This window comes from Notolepis coatsorum, assembly GCF_963971535.1.
Source record: "Notolepis coatsorum genome assembly, chromosome: 11".
Taxonomy (NCBI): Eukaryota; Metazoa; Chordata; class Actinopteri; order Aulopiformes; family Paralepididae; genus Notolepis; species Notolepis coatsorum.
In genome coordinates, this window is record NC_140175.1 from 123,915,215 (window position 1) to 123,934,975 (window position 19,761).

Consider the following 19,761-nt stretch of genomic DNA (forward strand, 5'->3'; position numbering starts at 1 on the left):
TTCCTGTGCCCCAGGACAGTTCAGTCAGTATGTTCTTCCTGTGCTCCAGGACAGTTCAGTCAGTATGTTCTTCCTGTGCCCCAGGACAGTTCAGTCAGTATGTTCTTCCTGTGCCCCAGGACAGTTCAGTCAGTATGTTCTTCCTGTGCCCCAGGACAGTTCAGTCAGTATGTTCTTCCTGTGCCCCAGGACAGTTCAGTCAGTATGTTCTTCCTGTGCCCCAGGACAGTTCAGTCAGTATGTTCTTCCTGTGTCCCAGGACAGTTCAGTCAGTATGTTCTTCCTGTGCCCCAGGACAGTTCAGTCAGTATGTTCTTCCTGTGTCAGTTCAGTCAGTATGTTCTTCCTGTGTCTCAGGACAGTTCAGTCAGTATGTTCTTCCTGTGCTCCAGGACAGTTCAGTCAGTATGTTCTTCCTGTGCCCCAGGACAGTTCAGTCAGTATGTTCTTCCTGTGCTCCAGGACAGTTCAGTCAGTATGTTCTTCCTGTGCCCCAGGACAGTTCAGTCAGTATGTTCTTCCTGTGCCCCAGGACAGTTCAGTCAGTATGTTCTTCCTGTGCCCCAGGACAGTTCAGTCAGTATGTTCTTCCTGTGCCCCAGGACAGTTCAGTCAGTATGTTCTTCCTGTGCCCCAGGACAGTTCAGTCAGTATGTTCTTCCTGTGCCCCAGGACAGTTCAGTCAGTATGTTCTTCCTGTGCTCCAGGACAGTTCAGTCAGTATGTTCTTCCTGTGCCCCAGGACAGTTCGGTCAGTATGTTCTTCCTGTGCCCCAGGACAGTTCGGTAACTAGTAGATAAGGTATAACTAGTAGATAAGGTATAACTAGTAGATAAGGTATAACTAGTAGATAAGGTATAACTAGTAGATATAAACAGGATACTCAAAACCACTGTCTCTTCATGTTGGGGAACAAACACTGAGACAAACATCTACCAGAGTTTTGTTTCACTGTGTAAAATGGGCGCCTCTTCATGGTCGGCTTTTTCCCAATGGGGACATTTCCTGTTTAATCACACACTGATCACACACCTTCACCATTCAGCGTCTTCGCCATACCCTAAAATTAAAAATGATTTTACAGCATTGATCATTGAGTATTGAGTCTGCTTAGGAATACCAATCTGAGCAGTGAAGATACACCAGGGCCAAGTTGTTTAGCTGAGGGACTCTGGGTCATAAGAACAGGGTAAATAGCTGGATGACGTTGTTTAGCTGAGGGACTCTGGGTCATAAGAACAGGGTAAATAGCTGGATGACGTTGTTTAGCTGAGGGACTCTGGGTCATAAGAACAGGGTAAATAGCTGGATGACGTTGTTTAGCTGAGGGACTCTGGGTCATAAGAACAGGGTAAATAGCTGGATGACGTTGTTTAGCTGAGGGACTCTGGGTCATAAGAACAGGGTAAATAGCTGGATGACGTTGTTTAGCTGAGGGACTCTGGGTCATAAGAACAGGGTAAATAGCTGGATGACGTTGTTTAGCTGAGGGACTCTGGGTCATAAGAACAGGGTAAATAGCTGGATGACGTTGTTTAGCTGAGGGACTCTGGGTCATAAGAACAGGGTAAATAGCTGGATGACGTTGTTTAGCTGAGGGACTCTGGGTCATAAGAACAGGGTAAATAGCTGGATGACGTTGTTTAGCTGAGGGACTCTGGGTCATAAGAACAGGGTAAATAGCTGGATGAAGTTGTTTTGCTGAGGGACCAGATAATAAATGGCTGTCTGAGAGAGGCGTTCTCCTTCCCAGCTCTTGACTAATCAAGAGAATTGATGTTTGAATTTGAGTTTGAATCTGAAATCATGCCATCATTTCATCAGCGTGTCATTCCTTTACCTGGCAGGGAGAACAGCTGGATATAATAACTACAGCGTTGTTGCAGCTAGAAATTAGAGCATAGAGCAACATCTCAATCAATATTATGGTCCCTACTTTGGCCCTTAAAGGAACATGGCAACATCTTGGGAAATGCGCTTACCATCTTCCCTTCTCCTCTCTGTCCGTTCAAGCTAGCCTAGCTTAGCATAACTTTAATGGATGCTAGCCTAGCTTAGCATAACTTTAACTGATGCTAGCCTAGCTTAGCATAACTTTAACTGATGCTAGCCTAGCTTAGCATAACTTTAATGGATGCTAGCCTAGCTTAGCATAACTTTAACGGATGCTAGCCTAGCTTAGCATAACTTTAATGGATGCTAGCCTAGCTTAGCATAACTTTAATGGATGCTAGCCTAGCTTAGCATAACTTTAATGGATGCTAGCCTAGCTTAGCATAACTTTAATGGATGCTAGCCTAGCTTAGCATAACTTTAATGGATGCTAGCCTAGCTTAGCATAACTTTAATGGATGCTTAAAACTACTAGGCTAGTGGTCCGTATCCGCTTCCATTCATTTGTGCTAGAAGATGGTAGATGGTAAGAAGATGGTAAGAGCATTTCCCATAATGTTGGTCCTTTAAGTTCTGTCACTAATAAAAGATGAAAGACGACGAGGCGATTATGAGAAAACAAGTAAAACGTTCGCCTGTCAAAGCGCCTCAGTTCTCCACTCATGATTTGTGAAACCTTTTGACACGTGAACGCTGGGCAATATTGGAAAAACATAGGTAAATACTAGGATATTCTGAAGGAGGTTATATTGATGTCCATCATATCAGGATCAAAATCCCTTTGTAGGATCTTCATATTTGCTTTTCTATCCTTTTATATTTTCTAACTCCCAGGTGTTGTATAGGGACATGTAATGTCCTGTGAGGTCATCATTGTGGGACGTGCTGTAGTCTGAATGGCTCTTGTCTCCTTTTGTGTTTGCTGTCATGCTGCCTCTCCCCAGCTTCTGAGTGAAGAAGTGGACAAAGTAAGTGCTCTCTAGAATAGGTCTCTAATGGAGACTATTGGGAAATGTCCAGAGTGTGAAGCAAGTGTGTTTTTTGTGTGTTTGTGTACACAATGTCTATAGAAGTATTGTATACAATTGTTTGTAATTATTAATCTCTCTCTCCCCCCCCCCCCCCCCCCCCTCCCGATTGGTAGGCGGAGCTTGATCTACGTGTAGCTCAGACTGAGTTTGACAGACAGGCGGAGGTCACCAGGCTGCTGCTGGAGGGAATTAGCAGCACACATGTGAGTTACATCATATTACATCATATTACTGACTCATCTTATTATTACATCATATCACTGACACCTTTTGTGTTGTTGTGTTTTTCTGCAGGGACACTAGCGGAGCAAAGAGCTGTTTAGGCTACTAATATGTTTACATCACATCATATCTATGGGGGTGTGGTATAATATAATGTTCTCATGTAAATATATTCCCCTCCCCTATGCCCCCTTACCTGTGCCCCCCCCCCTCTCTGTGGAATAAGACATTCCCCTCCCCTCTCCCCAAACCTGTACCCCCCCCCCCCCCATTTGACCTATCAAATGGGACCACATCCCCCCCCTTGTTAACTATATAGGTCTCCTCCCGAGATCTATCAGGGGCTTCTTACCTGGGTCATTTCAGCTGATCACCTGGGGGAAGCCCTCAGCCATTCCCTCTATGTACTTACTATCTGTTTGGTATATAATCTACTTGTTAACCTAAACATATAAAAGAAATCAATGAGAAAGCATTAACAATGGTTAGTAATAATGAGCTAAAATATAGCTGGAAGAAGTGGTCACATGATCACATTACATCACATTTGAATTACTTAGGTTACAAAATTGACTGATTCTAAGTAAAGACCAACAAAACTGAGGCAATCACAGATGAAAGTGACACTCAAACTCAGGTTAAATACAACTGGATCCTAAGTAATTTCATCAAGAATCATTATAAAATGTGCATATATATATTTTTGAACAGTTTCCCATAATCAATCATGTTAGTTTTATTAACCACTAGGTTAACGGTTGTTAAAATGTTTTTGTACACATTAGCCACTAGGTTAATGCTTATGTGTAAATCCTATTCCTAATAATTATGCACACGATTTTGTGTTTTCACCCTGTGCACTCTGACCACACAGAGACAGTGCTCACATGTATTTAATGGGTTTATTACTATGCCTGTATGCACAACCATGACATTAGCTCCCCTGAGTCACGACATAAACGACTGAAGGTATGCCAAGATATGTGCACAGCTATAGCTTCTAATAATTATGTTAATTGTTGTTTGATATCAGAGTTGAGGACCACTCATTGATATAGGTATTTTGAGCGATTAATAAAAGAAAAGGGTGATATCTATTCCCACATCTCTAATATCAAAATAACACAGACCGCAGTCCAGTCGATCATGTCATGAATCATGTATGTAAATAATTCTATTTTAAACTGTTATGCCAACCAACAGATCACATTGGCCAACATTTTCATTATTTTAATTGTTTTCTATTTTATTCATTATCTGATAACCGATGGATTACATCGGTCCCATTCTTTTACCATACCTATTCACTTTTACCTGTTCCAAACAATCCTGGTATATTATACATTAATCTCACCCACATTATAAGAAAGAAAAGTGAGTATTGTGGTATAATATAATGTTCTCATGTAAATATATTCCCCTCCCCTATGCCCCCTTACCTGTGCCCCCCCCCCCCTCTCTGTGGAATAAGACATTCCCCTCCCCTCTCCCCAAACCTGTACCCCCCCCCCCTTGTTAACTATATAGGTCTCCTCTCGAGATCTATCAGGGGCTTCTTACCTGGGTCATTTCAGCTGATCACCTGGGGGAAGCCCTCAGCCATTCTCTCTATGTACTTACTATCTGTTTGGTTAATAAACCTTGTTATTATCCAAACCTCGGTTGACTGAGAACATTCTTCATCAGGATATCCACAAATATCCCACAGGGGGTACAGGCAGGGAACAAAATTAACTTTTTGGCTTTCCAGCCAAGGTGGCTGGTAGATTTAAAAAACTACCAGCCAGGCAGATTTTTTACCAGCCAAAAATGATAAATATCTTTTTAGTATATCGCCATGTGTTATTATTACTATATAATACTCTCATATGCAATTTTCAATTAATATAATAAACAACATAAGGAATATTAGCATAATTTTGAGTGGACTGAAGGAATGACTCAGTGTTAATAGTTTAAAATACAGATAATTTATTAAAACATATATATATTTAGTGTAGGGCTGTCCCGAATACCATTTTACAGGCTTTGAATACTCCTTGGTGTTTCCGAACGCGTATTCGAATACTCTCTCAAAAACACTATTAAAAACAATAAGATTAACATTTCATAATTAACCAATCAATCACAAATCAAGTGTTGGCTACCATTCTGTTCAGCTATGTTGCAGTCGAGTCTTGACTTTAGGCACAAAGCGGACATTTACGCATATAACATAGAACATATGCGCATATTGCTGCAGTCAAAAATAGTTAATAAAAGTTGAGATGTATGTAGTACCTACTTACTGGTCACAGGAGTCTTCAATAACGTTTGGATGGTAATATATTTTGTGAATACATTTGTTGAAACAACATATTTGTTGGCAGACGACTCCTTATAAACACTGCTATCTAACGTTAGCAAGCTAAGCGCGCATAGCTCGACCTGGCTGTGTAACGTTAAGTAACTTGTGAAAGGCTTGGGAAAGACCGTTCATCACTGCATACAATTTAAGCGGTGCACTTCTCTCATGCTACGAACGGACACACACACATGTCACGTATAGAAGCGACTGCTTTCTTTTATGAAAATTCAGAAAGTTGGCTCCCAATTTTTGTACACGCCAGGGTGGCGAGTAGCCTCCGTAATTTACCAGCCAAAGAGTAAATCTACACGCCATTGGCGCTTGGCGGGTGCTTATTTTGTTCCCTGGGTACAGGTATGGGCATGGTAGTGGTAGAAGTAAAATAATAATATATAATAAAATGATAGTACAGTATAAAAGTAAAAATAGGCAGTGTAAACAATATAATTAACTCTGAATATACGCATCTGAGCAAGTAGGCAGTGTGATCAAAGGTGCAGCTGAGGGTCTGTATGCCCTCTCAGTTATCATGATGTTTAACCCTTTCACTGCCACCGCCACGCGGATGCGGAGCTAATGATGCTAATGATGGAGCATCGCCGTCGGTTGTGTGATAGTAAAGGGCTAACCTTCTGTATTGTCACAGTGAAAGGGTTAACCGGCTGTCGTGTGGCAGTGAAGGGGTTAATGTGATTAACCCTTTCCACCCTCCCACCAGGTGAACCACCTGCGGTGTCTGCATGAGTTTGTGGAGGCCCAGGTCACCTACTACGCTCAGTGTCATCGCTACATGCAGGATCTGCAGCACGAGCTCAGCAGGTGAGCGTTCATTGATCATCTACGGACCCAGGTGTTCTACGTAAAAAAATAATAAACATAAAATAAAAAGATTAACTGTAGTAAAACGACCTTGTTTCTGTGTTGCCTCAGTAATACCGTAGTGAGTATTTAATTGTAGAAATCATAATAAGGTCACGTGGTGAATAACTATAGTATTCCTGTGTTTGGTTCTGTCAGCCCGATCACGCTTAAGATATGTAAATAAAGTACTAATGTAGAGCACCGGCATGTAATTTATATAATGTAATATAACGTTATGTTATAGTCATAAGCCAGACATGTGTTTCCATAGTAATTGCTGCAGAATGGGATGATTTGGTGGCGTCCATCGTTTAGTTTGATCAGAACTGATTTATTTAGCGCGCAGTGATGTGATTTTGAGCAGCATTTTAAATGTAACCTCTCCTTCCTCCTCCTCCGGCGGCAGTGCTAATGGGGACACGTGAGTAGATCCTCCCTACAGGACTTCTGTGTGTTAGTGTTGATCATCCTAACAATAATACAAATAAATGATGCGTGTTGTAATGTTTACATTCTATGGTAATTATAATTCTGTAAGTTGCTTCATCATAGTTCTAGTTTCAATTCAGGATAGCCTGGTCCATAATATATAAAGGTCTTGTTCTGTGAGAAATGGGGTTTGCCAAAAGTCACCACATCTGACTAAGACACCAGCTAACATCAGCAGTGCTTTGTCTTCCTGAAAAGGATTTGTTTTTCCCCTGAAAAGTTGCTCTACACGTTTTCAAATATGCTTGAAGCCAATGGCAGGTGAATTAGCAGACTGTCTGTACCACTGTCTGTGGTAGTGAAAGGTTAACCTTCTGTAGTGTGGTGGTGAAAGGTTAACCTTCTGTAGTGTGGTAGTGAAAGGTTAACCTTCTGTAGTGTGGTGGTGAAAGGTTAACCTTCTGTAGTGTGGTAGTGAAAGGTTAACCTTCTGTAGTGTGGTAGTGAAAGGTTAACCTTCTGTAGTGTGGTAGTAAAAGGTTAACCTTCTGTAGTGTGGTAGTGAAGGGTTAACCTTCTGTAGTGTGGTAGTGAAAGGTTAACCTTCTGTAGTGTGGTAGTGAAAGGTTAACCTTCTGTAGTGTGGTAGTAAAAGGTTAACCTTCTGTAGTGTGGTGGTGAAAGGTTAACCTTCTGTAGTGTGGTAGTAAAAGGTTAACCTTCTGTAGTGTGGTAGTGAAGGGTTAACCTTCTGTAGTGTGGTAGTGAAAGGTTAACCTTCTGTAGTGTGGTGGTGAAAGGTTAACCTTCTGTAGTGTGGTAGTGAAAGGTTAACCTTCTGTAGTGTGGTGGTGAAAGGTTAACCTTCTGTAGTGTGGTGGTGAAAGGTTAACCTTCTGTAGTGTGGTAGTAAAAGGTTAACCTTCTGTAGTGTGGTAGTGAAAGGGTTAATCTTCTGTAGTGTGGTAGTGAAAGGTTAACCTTCTGTAGTGTGGTAGTGAAAGGTTAACCTTCTGTAGTGTGGTAGTGAAAGGTTAACCTTCTGTAGTGTGGTGGTGAAAGGTTAACCTTCTGTAGTGTGGTAGTGAAAGGTTAACCTTCTGTAGTGTGGTAGTGAAAGGTTAACCTTCTGTAGTGTGGTGGTGAAAGGTTAACCTTCTGTAGTGTGGTAGTGAAAGGTTAACCTTCTGTAGTGTGGTAGTGAAAGGTTAACCTTCTGTAGTGTGGTAGTGAAAGGTTAACCTTCTGTAGTGTGGTAGTGAAAGGTTAACCTTCTGTAGTGAAAGGTTAACCTTCTGTAGTGTGGTAGTGAAAGGTTAACCTTCTGTAGTGTGGTAGTGAAAGGGTTAACCTTCTGTAGTGTGGTAGTGAAAGGTTAACCTTCTGTAGTGTGGTAGTGAAAGGTTAACCTTCTGTAGTGTGGTAGTGAAAGGTTAACCTTCTGTAGTGTGGTAGTGAAAGGTTAACCTTCTGTAGTGTGGTAGTGAAAGGGTTAAGAAGAATGACTTGGAACCCCCATGTCAAAAAGACTGGTCCTTTATTAGGGAGGAGTCAGAATGTTCTTGTTTTTGACCGGAGGGTCCAATATAAGCCGATGTTGGTTACTGTTACTGAGTGACTGAATGCTGACTGAATCCTCACGGTCTCTGGCATGTATCTGGGTCTGACTTAACTAGGCTTGTTTCTCTTTTTTTATTGTGCATTTTCTGTATGCCACATACAAAATATATACATATTGGAATATATACATAATTATTTTAACACACATACATGTATGTATACATAAATTAGATAATGTTAAAGGTGCTATAGATACACATTTTATGTCGAGTAATAATTCAAAAGTAATAATACATCCACATAGCTTTTAGAAAGGTGCAGAATAAAAGTATTGCTTTCCCCCCAAAAAGTTATTAATTTATTTATTTATCATTTAAAAAATGTGTGCGGGTCCAAAATGAATGTTGTTTACATTGTAGTGTGAATGTATCCCCTCCCTACTTCCCTTTCCCCATGTGGAATGCACCTGATTGGATAAATGACATGCTGGTGCTCTAGTGTGACATCTAGTGGCTGGATGGTATCTATAGCACCTTTAAGTGTCAGCATATTACTATATTAGGTTTAATATTTAACCCGGGAAAGAGTGAGAGAAAATATAAATATAAAGAAACAAACAATAAGAACCACAACAAAGAAGACAAATAATTGGTGACAATGGGTGAGAATGGGTTATCCAGGTGAAAAGTTAACTTCATTCAAGCGAGGCATTGCAATCCTTGACATAAATCATTTGATGTATAATTAAATCAAAGGAAATGCGTTTGGGTCTGAGAGTGTGGCTGGTCTGATTGATTGATTGATTGAAAAGTTTATTAACAGATTGCAGAATGGGTACAGTACAGTACAGCTCAATACATACAATTGTTAAGAGGATGCAGACCTGAGAAAGACTTTCGTCTTGTTTCCATCAGGGTCCCCCATTTTCAATTCATCATATGACACACACGACATACAGATAGACAGTACTGCTACATCTATACATTTATGACATACCAGATTTTCAAATACAGTACTGTTTGTGATACTAAAAAAATCCAGAAAAAGAATGTATATACATTTGACATAGAAACTGTGCATTGGGGGAGGTTGGGTAGGTGGGGTGGGGCTGTACATTGGAGGTGGGGGGGGGGGGGGGGGGGGGGTTGGGTAGGGGGGGGACACTGTACATTGGAATACTGACATACATTTGACATAGAAACTGTACATTGGAGGAGGTTGGGTAGGTGGGGTGGGGTTGGGTGGGGCTGTACATTGGAATACTGACAAAGCCATGCTTGGTCTTTATTGTACAACTGGGTTAGGACATTTGTAGGGGCCAGTTTTGAATTGCAGTCTCCCGTAGGTGTTCTTTGAGAGTGTTTTTGAAGGTGGGTAGTGATTCACATTCCTTTACAGCTTTGGGTAGGGCGTTCCACATTGTTGTGGCATAATTGCGAAACGTGTTTAGTCCCTTGTTTGAGCCGAATCTGGGTTTTACATGATTTGTGGAGCTCCCTCTGGTGTTGTGATCGTGGTATTCACTGACCTTTGGGAAGTATTTTGACATGTACATGGGTACCTTGGTCGTGTAGTGTATCTTGTAGACCAGGCCCATTGCAAGTTGCTGTACTCTGTCGTCTACTCTAAGCCATCCTAGGTTGGCAAAGTGTGCAGGGGTGAGGTGGGTTCTAGGAGTCAGGTCAAGCAGTAGTCTGACTAGTTTGTTTTGAGATGTTTGTAATTTGGTTTTTAGTGCCTTTGAGGTGCTTTGGTACCATGAGGTGCAAGCATAGTCGTAGTACCCTTGAATGAGTGCTCCTGCCAGAGTCTTCAGGGTATTCTTGTTTACCAGGGAGGAGATCCGGTACAAGAATCGAGTTCGTTGATTGACTTTTTTTATTACATTGGATGCCATTTTGTCACAGGAAAGATTAGCCTCTAGGATGGAACCCAGGTAGGTAATTTCATCTTTCCTTGTGACAATATTGTCACCCACTGTAACTGAGAAGCCGTCGGTTTTGCTGAGTTTGTTATTTGAACCGAAGAGAATGGACTCTGTTTTGCCCATGTGTAATGATAGTTTGTTGTCGGCGAGCCATATGCAGATTTTGCCTAGTTCCGAGCTGAGGGTTTTTTCAACCTGTAACTTGTTCTTGTCAGAGACCAGCAGGGCTGAGTCGTCCGCAAACAGGAACAAGTTGCAGTCACAAGCTGACGACATGTCATTTGCATAAATTAGGAACAGTAGTGGTCCTAGTATGCTTCCTTGTGGAACACCACAGTTCACTGTGAGGGGGGGGGATAGGGTACCGTTTACCTCCACCATCTGTTCTCTCCCCTCCAGGTAGGATTGTATCCAGCTCACTGATAAACTATCAAAACCAATTGCTTTTAGCTTGTCAATCAGAATGGTGTGATTGACAGTGTCGAAGGCCTTTTGTAGGTCTAGCATGACCATGCCGCAGTATTTACCCGCGTCCACCTCTTGTTTGATGTGGTCGTTCAAATAGAGAAGGCATGTGTCAGTGGAGTGGGATGTTCTGAAGCCAGATTGGAATTCGTAGATTAGATTTTTATCCGTAAGGTACTTTTCGACCTGTCGTTCTGCAGCTGGATACTATTGGTTTGTTTTGGCAAAATTCTTCTGCTCTGTGTGACAATAAATAAATTAATGATGATATGCAATTTAAAACCAAAACTAAGGCCTCGGTATGAGTTTAAAAGATGTGAACATGGTCATGTTTGTTGAATAAAAAAATAAAATAAAAAATTCGATCGGATCGGGAAAGATCGGTATGGGTAGATACTCAAAATCACATGATCGGGATCGGATCGGGAGCAAAGAAACGTGATCGGGACATCCCTAATAGGCACTATATTTGTAGGCTATTGATACTTACTTATTTCATGACCGCACTCTCCCACTGGGAAAGCAGACAGCAGTGGAACACATGGGCGGCAAGATGGCTGCTGCATTTAAACCACATTAGGACCCCTGGGCTGTCCAGAAAGATGCCTGACTATAAATAATAGGACCCCCTGGGCCATCAAAGGAGTGCCTGACTGGAAATAATAATACACAGCATAACAGATACTGGGGAATTTACAACAAGTAGGCTATGCTCCTAAATATTTCTCAGTATTTGTGTTCATTAATAATTATTTCAAAATGTTCTAAATGTACCATTCTCGTTTAAATGAGAAGTCATTATTGTCACAATGATGTGAATACTAGTAAATATTTATTAACACAATTGTTTCACTTTATTGTGTGTGTGCAGTGCCTTGCCTTACTTGCACAACAGGATATAAACTAAATGTGGGAGATTAACCAGGTAATGTCGGGTAATGTCGTTTGAGTCCTCTGTTAATGAATGTGAGGAAGAAACCTACAACAACCCTAGCTAACTGAAGCTGACCACAAGCCTAGCTAACTGAAGCCTAGCTAACTGAAGCCTAGCTAACTGAAGCCTAGCTAACTGAAGCCTAGCTAACTGAAGCCTAGCTAACTGAAGCCTAGCTAACTGAAGCCTAGCTAACTGAAACAGACCACAGGCCTAGTTAACTGAAGCCTAGCTAACTGAAGCCTAGCTAACTGAAGCCTAGCTAACTGAAGCCTAGCTAACTGAAGCCTAGCTAACTGAAGCCTAGCTAACTGAAACAGACCACAGGCCTAGTTAACTGAAGCCTAGCTAACTGAAACAGACCACAGGCCTAGTTAACTGAAGCCTAGCTAACTGAAACAGACCACAGGCCTAGTTAACTGAAGCCTAGCTAACTGAAACAGACCACAAGCCTAGCTAACTGAAGCCTAGCTAACTGAAGCCTAGCTAACTGAAGCCTAGCTAACTGAAGCCTAGCTAACTGAAACAGACCACAGGCCTAGTTAACTGAAGCCTAGCTAACTGAAACAGACCACAGGCCTAGTTAACTGAAGCCTAGCTAACTGAAGCCTAGCTAACTGAAGCCTAGCTAACTGAAGCCTAGCTAACTGAAGCCTAGCTAACTGAAACAGACCACAGGCCTAGTTAACTGAAGCCTAGCTAACTGAAGCCTAGCTCAAGTCAAGTCAGTCAAGAGTTTTATTTGTCACGGCATACAAGTATACAATGAAATGCGGGTGGTCTTGCCCGCAACGATGTGCAATACAGTAGTACAACATATAATAGAATCCAATAAAACAACATTGTGCAATAAACAGGTAACATAGTAGGGCATATCGATATTTGTACATAGTTATTTACAGAGCATGAAGGACATGCTAGGTCCTTTGGTAGTGCAATACACTGTTACTGTTGCTATACTATTTTTAAAGTGACCTTTCCTTTGTGGCCATAAGTGTGGGCGTGTGCAGCATGAGTGTGTGCTTGCTCATGTTAAAGTGGCTGCTAGTGTGCGAGCGTGTACAGCGTGCGTGTCGTGTGTGTGCTCATGTGTGCTTGTGTGTGGAGAGTTCAGTGTTCTGTGGCACTCAGTGTTCAGTGTTCAAGGCTCTGATGGCCTGTGGGAAGAAGCTGAGCCGAAGCCTCTCTGTCCTAGTAGCTGGGGTTCGCAGGCGTCTGCCTGACCTCAGCAGCTGGAACAGGCTGTTGTTGGGGTGGTGGGGGTCTTTCATTATTCTGCAGGCTCTGGATTTGCACCTCTTGTTGTATAGAACCTGCAGGGGAGGTAGTGCAATACCCGTGGTACGCTCGGCTGAGCGCACCACTCTCTGTAGGGCCTTCTTGTCCTGTGCCGTGCTGTTTCCATACCAGGCAGTGATGTTTCCAGTCAAGATGCTCTCTACAGCTCCGGAGTAGAAGGACTGGAGTATCTTCCCAGATACTCTGAACTTCCTTAACTGTCTCAGGTGGTAGAGGCGCTGCTTTTCCTCTTTTACGACTCTTTACGTGCTCTTTTATGAGTCTATGTGTGTTGACCATGTCTGATCCTCTGAGATGTGGACCCCCAGGTACTTAAAACTGCTCACCCTGTCCACGGTAGCCCCGTTTATCCTCAGTGGTGTGTGTGTCTCCTGCTGTCCTCTCCTATAATCCACGATCAGCTCCTTGGTTTTACCAATGTTCAGGAGCAGGCTGTTGTCCTGGCACCAGCGTTCCAGTACCTCAACCTCCTCCCGGTAGGCCTTTTCGTCGTTGTCCGAGATCAGCTGAAGCCTAGCTAACTGAAGCCTAGCTAACTGAAGCCTAGCTAACTGAAGCCTAGCTAACTGAAGCCTTCCACAAGCCTAGCTAACTGAAACCGACCACAAGCCTAGCTAACTGAAGCCTAGCTAACTGAAACCGACCACAGGCCTAGCTAACTGAAGCCTAGCTAACTGAAACCGACCACAAGCCTAGCTAACTGAAGCCTAGCTAACTGAAACCGACCACAGGCCTAGCTAACTGAAGCCTAGCTAACTGAAACCGACCACAAGCCTAGCTAACTGAAGCCTAGCTAACTGAAGCCTAGCTAACTGAAGCCTAGCTAACTGAAGCCTTCCACAAGCCTAGCTAACTGAAACTGACCACAAGCCTAGCTAACTGAAGCCTTCCACAAGCCTAGCTAATTGAAGCGTACCACAAGCCTAGCTAACTGAAACCGACCACAAGCTTAGCTAACAAGCCTAGCTAACTGAAGCCTAGCTAACTGAAGCCTCCCACAAGCCTAGCTAACTGAAGCCTAGCTAACTGAAGCCTTCCACAAGCCTAGCTAACTGAAGCCTAGCTAACTGAAGCCTTCCACAAGCTTAACTAACTGAAGCCTAGCTAACTGAAGCCTTCCACAAGCCTAGCTAACTGAAGCCTAGCTAACTGAAGCCTAGCTAACTGAAGCCTTCCACAAGCCTAGCTAACTGAAGTCTTCCACAAGCCTAGATATCTGAAGCCTTCCACAAGCCTAGCTAACTGAAGTCTTCCACAAGCCTAGCTAACTGAAGTCTTCCACAGGCCTAGCTAACTGAAACATAGCTAACTGAAGCCTTCCACAAGCCTAGCTAACTGAAGTCTTCCACAGGCCTAGCTAACTGAAGCCTAGCTAACTGAAACCGACCACAAGCCTAGCTAACTGAAGCCTTCCACAAGCCTAGCTAACTGAAGCCTTTCACAAGCCTAGCTAACTGAAGCCTAGCTAACTGAAGCCTAGCTAACTGAAGCCTAGCTAACTGAAACCTAGCTAACTGAAGCCTAGCTAACTGAAACCTACCGCAGCTTTGCTGTAGACAGAAGGGTTTGACGTTAAATGTTTCTCTCACCTCACCTGATATAGGTTGTGCATAGCGTCCTTATTATGGATTAATTATTCCAAATCACATATTTTTTTCACACACTTTTGACAGCTACAATAGTCACGCAGTCTCACACAATGGAATCTGTGTTATCATTGACTTTTTTTCAACACTCAATTCCACGATTCCTTCTGGGATTCTGTCATCACAGAAACTATAGGGCACTACATTCATATTGTTATATAATATAGGGCCACGCATTGGGGGAAAGCCTGGATGGATGGGTGATGGATCACCAGGCAGATACAGGGATAGGCCATTGGGATGCTGAGATCTAGAATGTAAGACAGCCACTTAATGACCTCCAACCAATAACAATGTGTTGTATGTGTGTGCTAGGGATGGAACCCTTCATGTAAACCGTTCGGTTCAACCACCAAGGTTCGGGGCACCTAGAGACGGTTGGATTTACTTTGGTACTGTGTGGAACCCTTTGTTGTAGTCTAACACATCACTCCTGGGTTTACTTTGTACTGTGTGGAACCCTGTAGTCTAATACATCACTCCTGGATGTATGGCTTGTTTGTATAACTGGCAGAACTGTTGTGACTTGTGTAGAGGTATCATTGACTACAGCACTAAGAATAAGGAATAGTGTTGTGCAGTCAGTGTATGTGGGGCCTGGCCATTACTGGTATGTGGAAACACATTAACCACATGCAATTAAAACAACCCTATACTTGAATACAACAAACACTCAAACAACCTTCAGAAACAGGCATGACAGTTGTAATAGTCATAAATGTTACTGGGTTAAACCCGAGCGGCATCAACATGGAGGCTCCGCCCCCAGACTGATGAGGCTCCGCCCCCATACTGAGGCTCTACCCCCATACTGAGGCTCCACCCCCAGACTGATGAGGCTCCGCCCCCATACTGAGGCTCTACCCCCATACTGAGGCTCCACACCCAGACTGATGAGGCTCCGCCCCCATACTGAGGCTCCACCCCCATACTGAGGCTCTACCCCCAGACTGACAGGCTCCACCCCCAGACTGACAGGCTCCGCAGCCATACTGAGGCTCCACCCCCAGACTGATGAGGCTCCACCCCCAGACTGACAGGCTCCACCCCCAGACTGATGAGGCTCCACCCCCATACTGAGGCTCCACCCCCAGACTGATGAGGCTCCACCCCCAGACTGATGAGGCTCCAGTGGCTCGGGAGGTAGAGCAGTCGTCTGGTAATCCGGAGGTTCCCGGTTTGATTCCCGCTCCTCCCGGGCAGCGTGTAGTGTCCTTGAGCAAGACACTTAACCCCTATCTGCTCCCGATGAGCAGGTTGGCACCTCGCATGGTCGCCTCCACCATCAGTGAGTGAATGTGTGAGTGAGCGGGTAAAATGTGAGGAACAAAGATTGTAAAGCGCTTTGGATAAAAGCTGTTATATAAATGCAACCATTTACCATTTATTTGCCATTTAGAGAGAAAGAATGAGGAAATAATAATTATAAACTTTAAACGTTATTTGTATAGCACCTTTCATACAAGAATTATAGCTCAAAGTAAAAAGAAAAAGCACAAAATTGCCATAAAATTTTGTACACAATTTACAAAAAAAAGTACAGACATAAAATAAGTATAAAATAGATAGCAGCAAAATAGACAGAGTCAAGGTAAGGCATGGAGGATTAAATCACATAGTTTTTCATATTAGGATCTAACATCTTAATAATAGGCCTCTTTGTTAAGGTTTGATTATCACTGATACTAGGACAAATCATAATGATGAATCATAATGATAAAAGAGTCAAATAGAATAGACAGAGTGAAATAGTGCATACATGCCAACGCCCTGTGAGTCAAATGGCCGGCAGCGCTCTCCTGGCCGGCAGCCTCTGTGGACAAACCTTTAAGTACAGTAATATAACTGTTGGCGTGTTATATTACTGTACTTACTGTACTTAAAGGTGTGGCCTGTACTGGGGCGCCCAAGTGGCGAACCACGTAACACGCTGCGTCGCGGCACGGCCGACCCGGGTTCGATTCCCGGACCCGGCGTTCCTTGCCGAATGTCTTCCCCTGCTCTGTCTCCCATTCTTCCTCTCTCTCGCTCTCTCTCTCTACCGGACTGCCCGCTAGTAAAAACCAATGAAAATCTACCAAAAATGTCATGTACTACTCAGTCATGTACTCGGTCATACTCACTAAAGGCAGGCCAGAGGGACCGAAGGCAGCAACACTGTTAACTATGGTCTGTGGGGAAGTCAGAATCACTAGAGAGGAAGAAAGGGCTGTGACGTGATCAATCTTCATGGAAACAAAATGGCTAAATTGTACCTAATGTCTAGATTATGTAACCCTGATCTTAACGCGAAGTCAATTTAGTAAAGGAAACTCAATATTCCCTGACCCGTCTGTTTTGTAGTGTTTTGTGCACTATTCTACCATCGTGAAATATAATTCTGAATTTTATATTTTAATTCAATATGACTTAAAATTTACAAAACATTTGCTGAATAATATACTGAAAAGCTTGTGTAATATGATCAATGAATAAATAATATGTATAATAGTATATATTGTGTCTGTTGTTTTTTCTAGCCTATGAAAATGGTTTATAAATGTAGCTGAAGTGCAGTAGTGTCTATAATGTGTATGTTTTTCTGTTTACCACAATGTTGCCACAGATGCCGGAGAAATATCAAAACCAATCTGCAGCAAACTTGCGGCAAACAATAAACAATCGAATTTAGTGGCAAACTTGCAGCAAACAAGATAAACCACAGTAAATCTCATTATTTACTCATTATGTTTCTGGAATGTCACCAGAAGATTACCACAAAACTAACTTTCATGTGAAAATATGTGTGCAAACTCATATCTTGCCAGAAGGCATATATTCTGTCAGGACTACCGTATATTGGTCCACACCTCCATGATTTGGAATTGAATTGCTTGCAGCCCACGACCTAAACTGAGTTTGACACCCCTGAATACACTGCCACCAATGACAGCCGACCGCTTAAAATATGTAAATAAAGTACTAATAAAGTAGTTATGTTATAGCCATAAGTAATATATTTACGTATTGTATCGAAAATTTAACAAATGTATGTATTACAAATAAGTACATATATTACATTTCGTTTTTCTTTATGAAAACCTTTTACGTTTTCAGAAAGCGTTTTAAGTTCCCCTGCTGGGGATTGAACCCTAACCCTAACTTTATGTCTTAACCATAACCGTTAAGTGAATGTTAAAACTAACCCTAATTATTATTTTTTTTTATCCACTTTTTCTCCCATTTTCTATATTTTCTCCCATCCCAATTTCGTATCATCCAATTCAACCCTCCCCTGTCACCAACGCTGTTTCTTGCCTCCCACAAGCCGGCTGCAATGTGGACTAAAGGCCTCTGCATGCTACAGCAAATTCAAAGCAACTTCAACACAACATCGGCGCGATTTCAGCGCGCTTGTTGCAGACAGTCTTGTAGACTGTGTTGCTTGGGCGTTGCGTACCTGTGTCCAAAATCTAATCTAAAGACCCGTTGCGTTGGTATTGCGTAGCAGTGATTGGTTGGTAGTGAATGGGGGCGGGGCTGTCATAGAATAATATTGGTCAGCGAGGAATACCATCCGCCATTGTTGTAGGCAGCAAGCTATGCTATCAATATTAGCTAAATAATTAGCGTCATAACTGGCCTTTTTCTGAAAACCCAAGCACATATTGTTCCATAGCATACGCCTTCAGTTGATCATGACAAATCCTCTCTTACCTTGACGATTAAAAAGCCTCCATAATTTAGTAAATAAAGCTGTAGCCAGCCAGCTAGCATTGGTGATATTCAAAATGCTATCCATATTAGCTACATAGCTAACCAACTAAATACAATGGTATCCTGAGGTAATGTTAAATACAACGTTTGCTAGTCGAAATGACTGGACACACACAGGGACAAGTTTTTTTTTTGATCAAATTTTTTTATTATTAATTACATGAAACAGGACAACACAATAACCACAGTAACAAAAAACATAACTTCACAGGAGAATAACAAACAATAATAATACAGAATAATAAATTATAAAGACAAAAAGAAAAAGAAACAGCGTCCAACCTATCAAATATAGATGGCTACTTCAATAACAAAAAGGGTCTTCAAAACATGGCAACCTTTCCCCACCTTTACAAAGTGGAGTGACTTAAAAGATTGTTTATGAGAGTGTTGCCGCAGATTTACTGTAGATAGCCTAGGTCCCTTACACATGTTCAAGACTGCCAAACTCGCAGAAGGTAAAGTGTAAGAAGAAAGAAATTCTTCCTCCAAGTTGGTTGACAGGTCAATCAGTCTGCCAATATTAGTCCCTTGGGGAGATGGCATGTGAATTGACATATAGCGCAGAATAGCTAAATACCAACCCCCCCTAAAATCCCCCCAGTCAAAGTTAAGAAGGACAAGACAAAAACCAAGACAGACAAGACATTTCCTCCTCCCCCTCCCCAGAGACCGCCGGACCCCCCCGATCAAGCGCCCCAACCCCGCTCAGCCGCACACTGCGGTCTTTACCTTCTCAGCTGCTGCGAACCACAGGTCAATTCCAGCCTGCCCTACCCCGATCACCCGGGCCGTGGATATCTCAAGATAAATCACATCCAATAGAGTTAGGGACCAGTTAATCATTGTAAGCTTCTCAGGCTCCTTCCATCTCATTGCTATTAGCTTCTTCGCTGCTGTGACGCCCGCTAGGACAACCCTTTTCAGTTGTACGGACGCGGGTAGTGTCGTTATAAGATAAGATAAGATATTCCTTTATTAATCCCCTTGGGGAAATTCGTGACACACACATACAGCTCAACGTCTCATTAATGATATTAACAACAACACAATCATTACATTTTTACAGTAACAATGGCACAGCATAAATTCAACAGACATGTACATTTGTTGACACATGTCATCATTACAGGAGGCCTGAGACACTGTATGCGCGATAGTCGGCTGCATTCCACCATGTAGAAACAAAGTGGATCGCGCCTGGTGAACTGGAGGGAGGATGGAGTGGAGGGGGGGGGGGGGGGGGCATTGGAGACTCGGGTAAGGAATTTGGTTGTGAAGCAGTCTAAGGGGGCCCCCACCGACGCGCATCAGAGGCAGCCTGCCAACAGCATATGGCGCCAGTTGACTCACAACGACAGGGGCGGATGGGGGGGGGTGGGGGGGGGGG

At 42.8% G+C, this 19,761-nt stretch overlaps 2 protein-coding genes across 4 annotated transcripts in view; one reads left to right on the forward strand and one right to left on the reverse strand.

Moving 5' to 3' along the window:
• Window positions 1-19,761, reverse strand: part of pip5kl1 (phosphatidylinositol-4-phosphate 5-kinase-like 1) — a gene marked incomplete at both ends in the record, with an annotated part of 469,911 nt that overhangs the window by 99,835 nt on the left and 350,315 nt on the right. The gene's annotated exons all lie outside the window — the stretch shown is intronic.
• Window positions 1-19,761, forward strand: part of sh3glb2b (SH3-domain GRB2-like endophilin B2b) — a 57,128-nt gene that overhangs the window by 21,121 nt on the left and 16,246 nt on the right. Inside the window, exons 7-10 of one of the 3 annotated variants that reach the window (XM_084325099.1) lie at window positions 2,839-2,862; window positions 3,039-3,128; window positions 6,213-6,313; window positions 6,762-6,776. In XM_084325099.1, coding sequence (XP_084181225.1) covers window positions 2,839-2,862; window positions 3,039-3,128; window positions 6,213-6,313; window positions 6,762-6,776 — 230 coding nt within the window. The remainder of the gene's footprint in view (window positions 1-2,838; window positions 2,863-3,038; window positions 3,129-6,212; window positions 6,314-6,761; window positions 6,777-19,761) is intronic. The other 2 variants (XM_084325097.1, XM_084325098.1) reach the window with 2 other exon arrangements.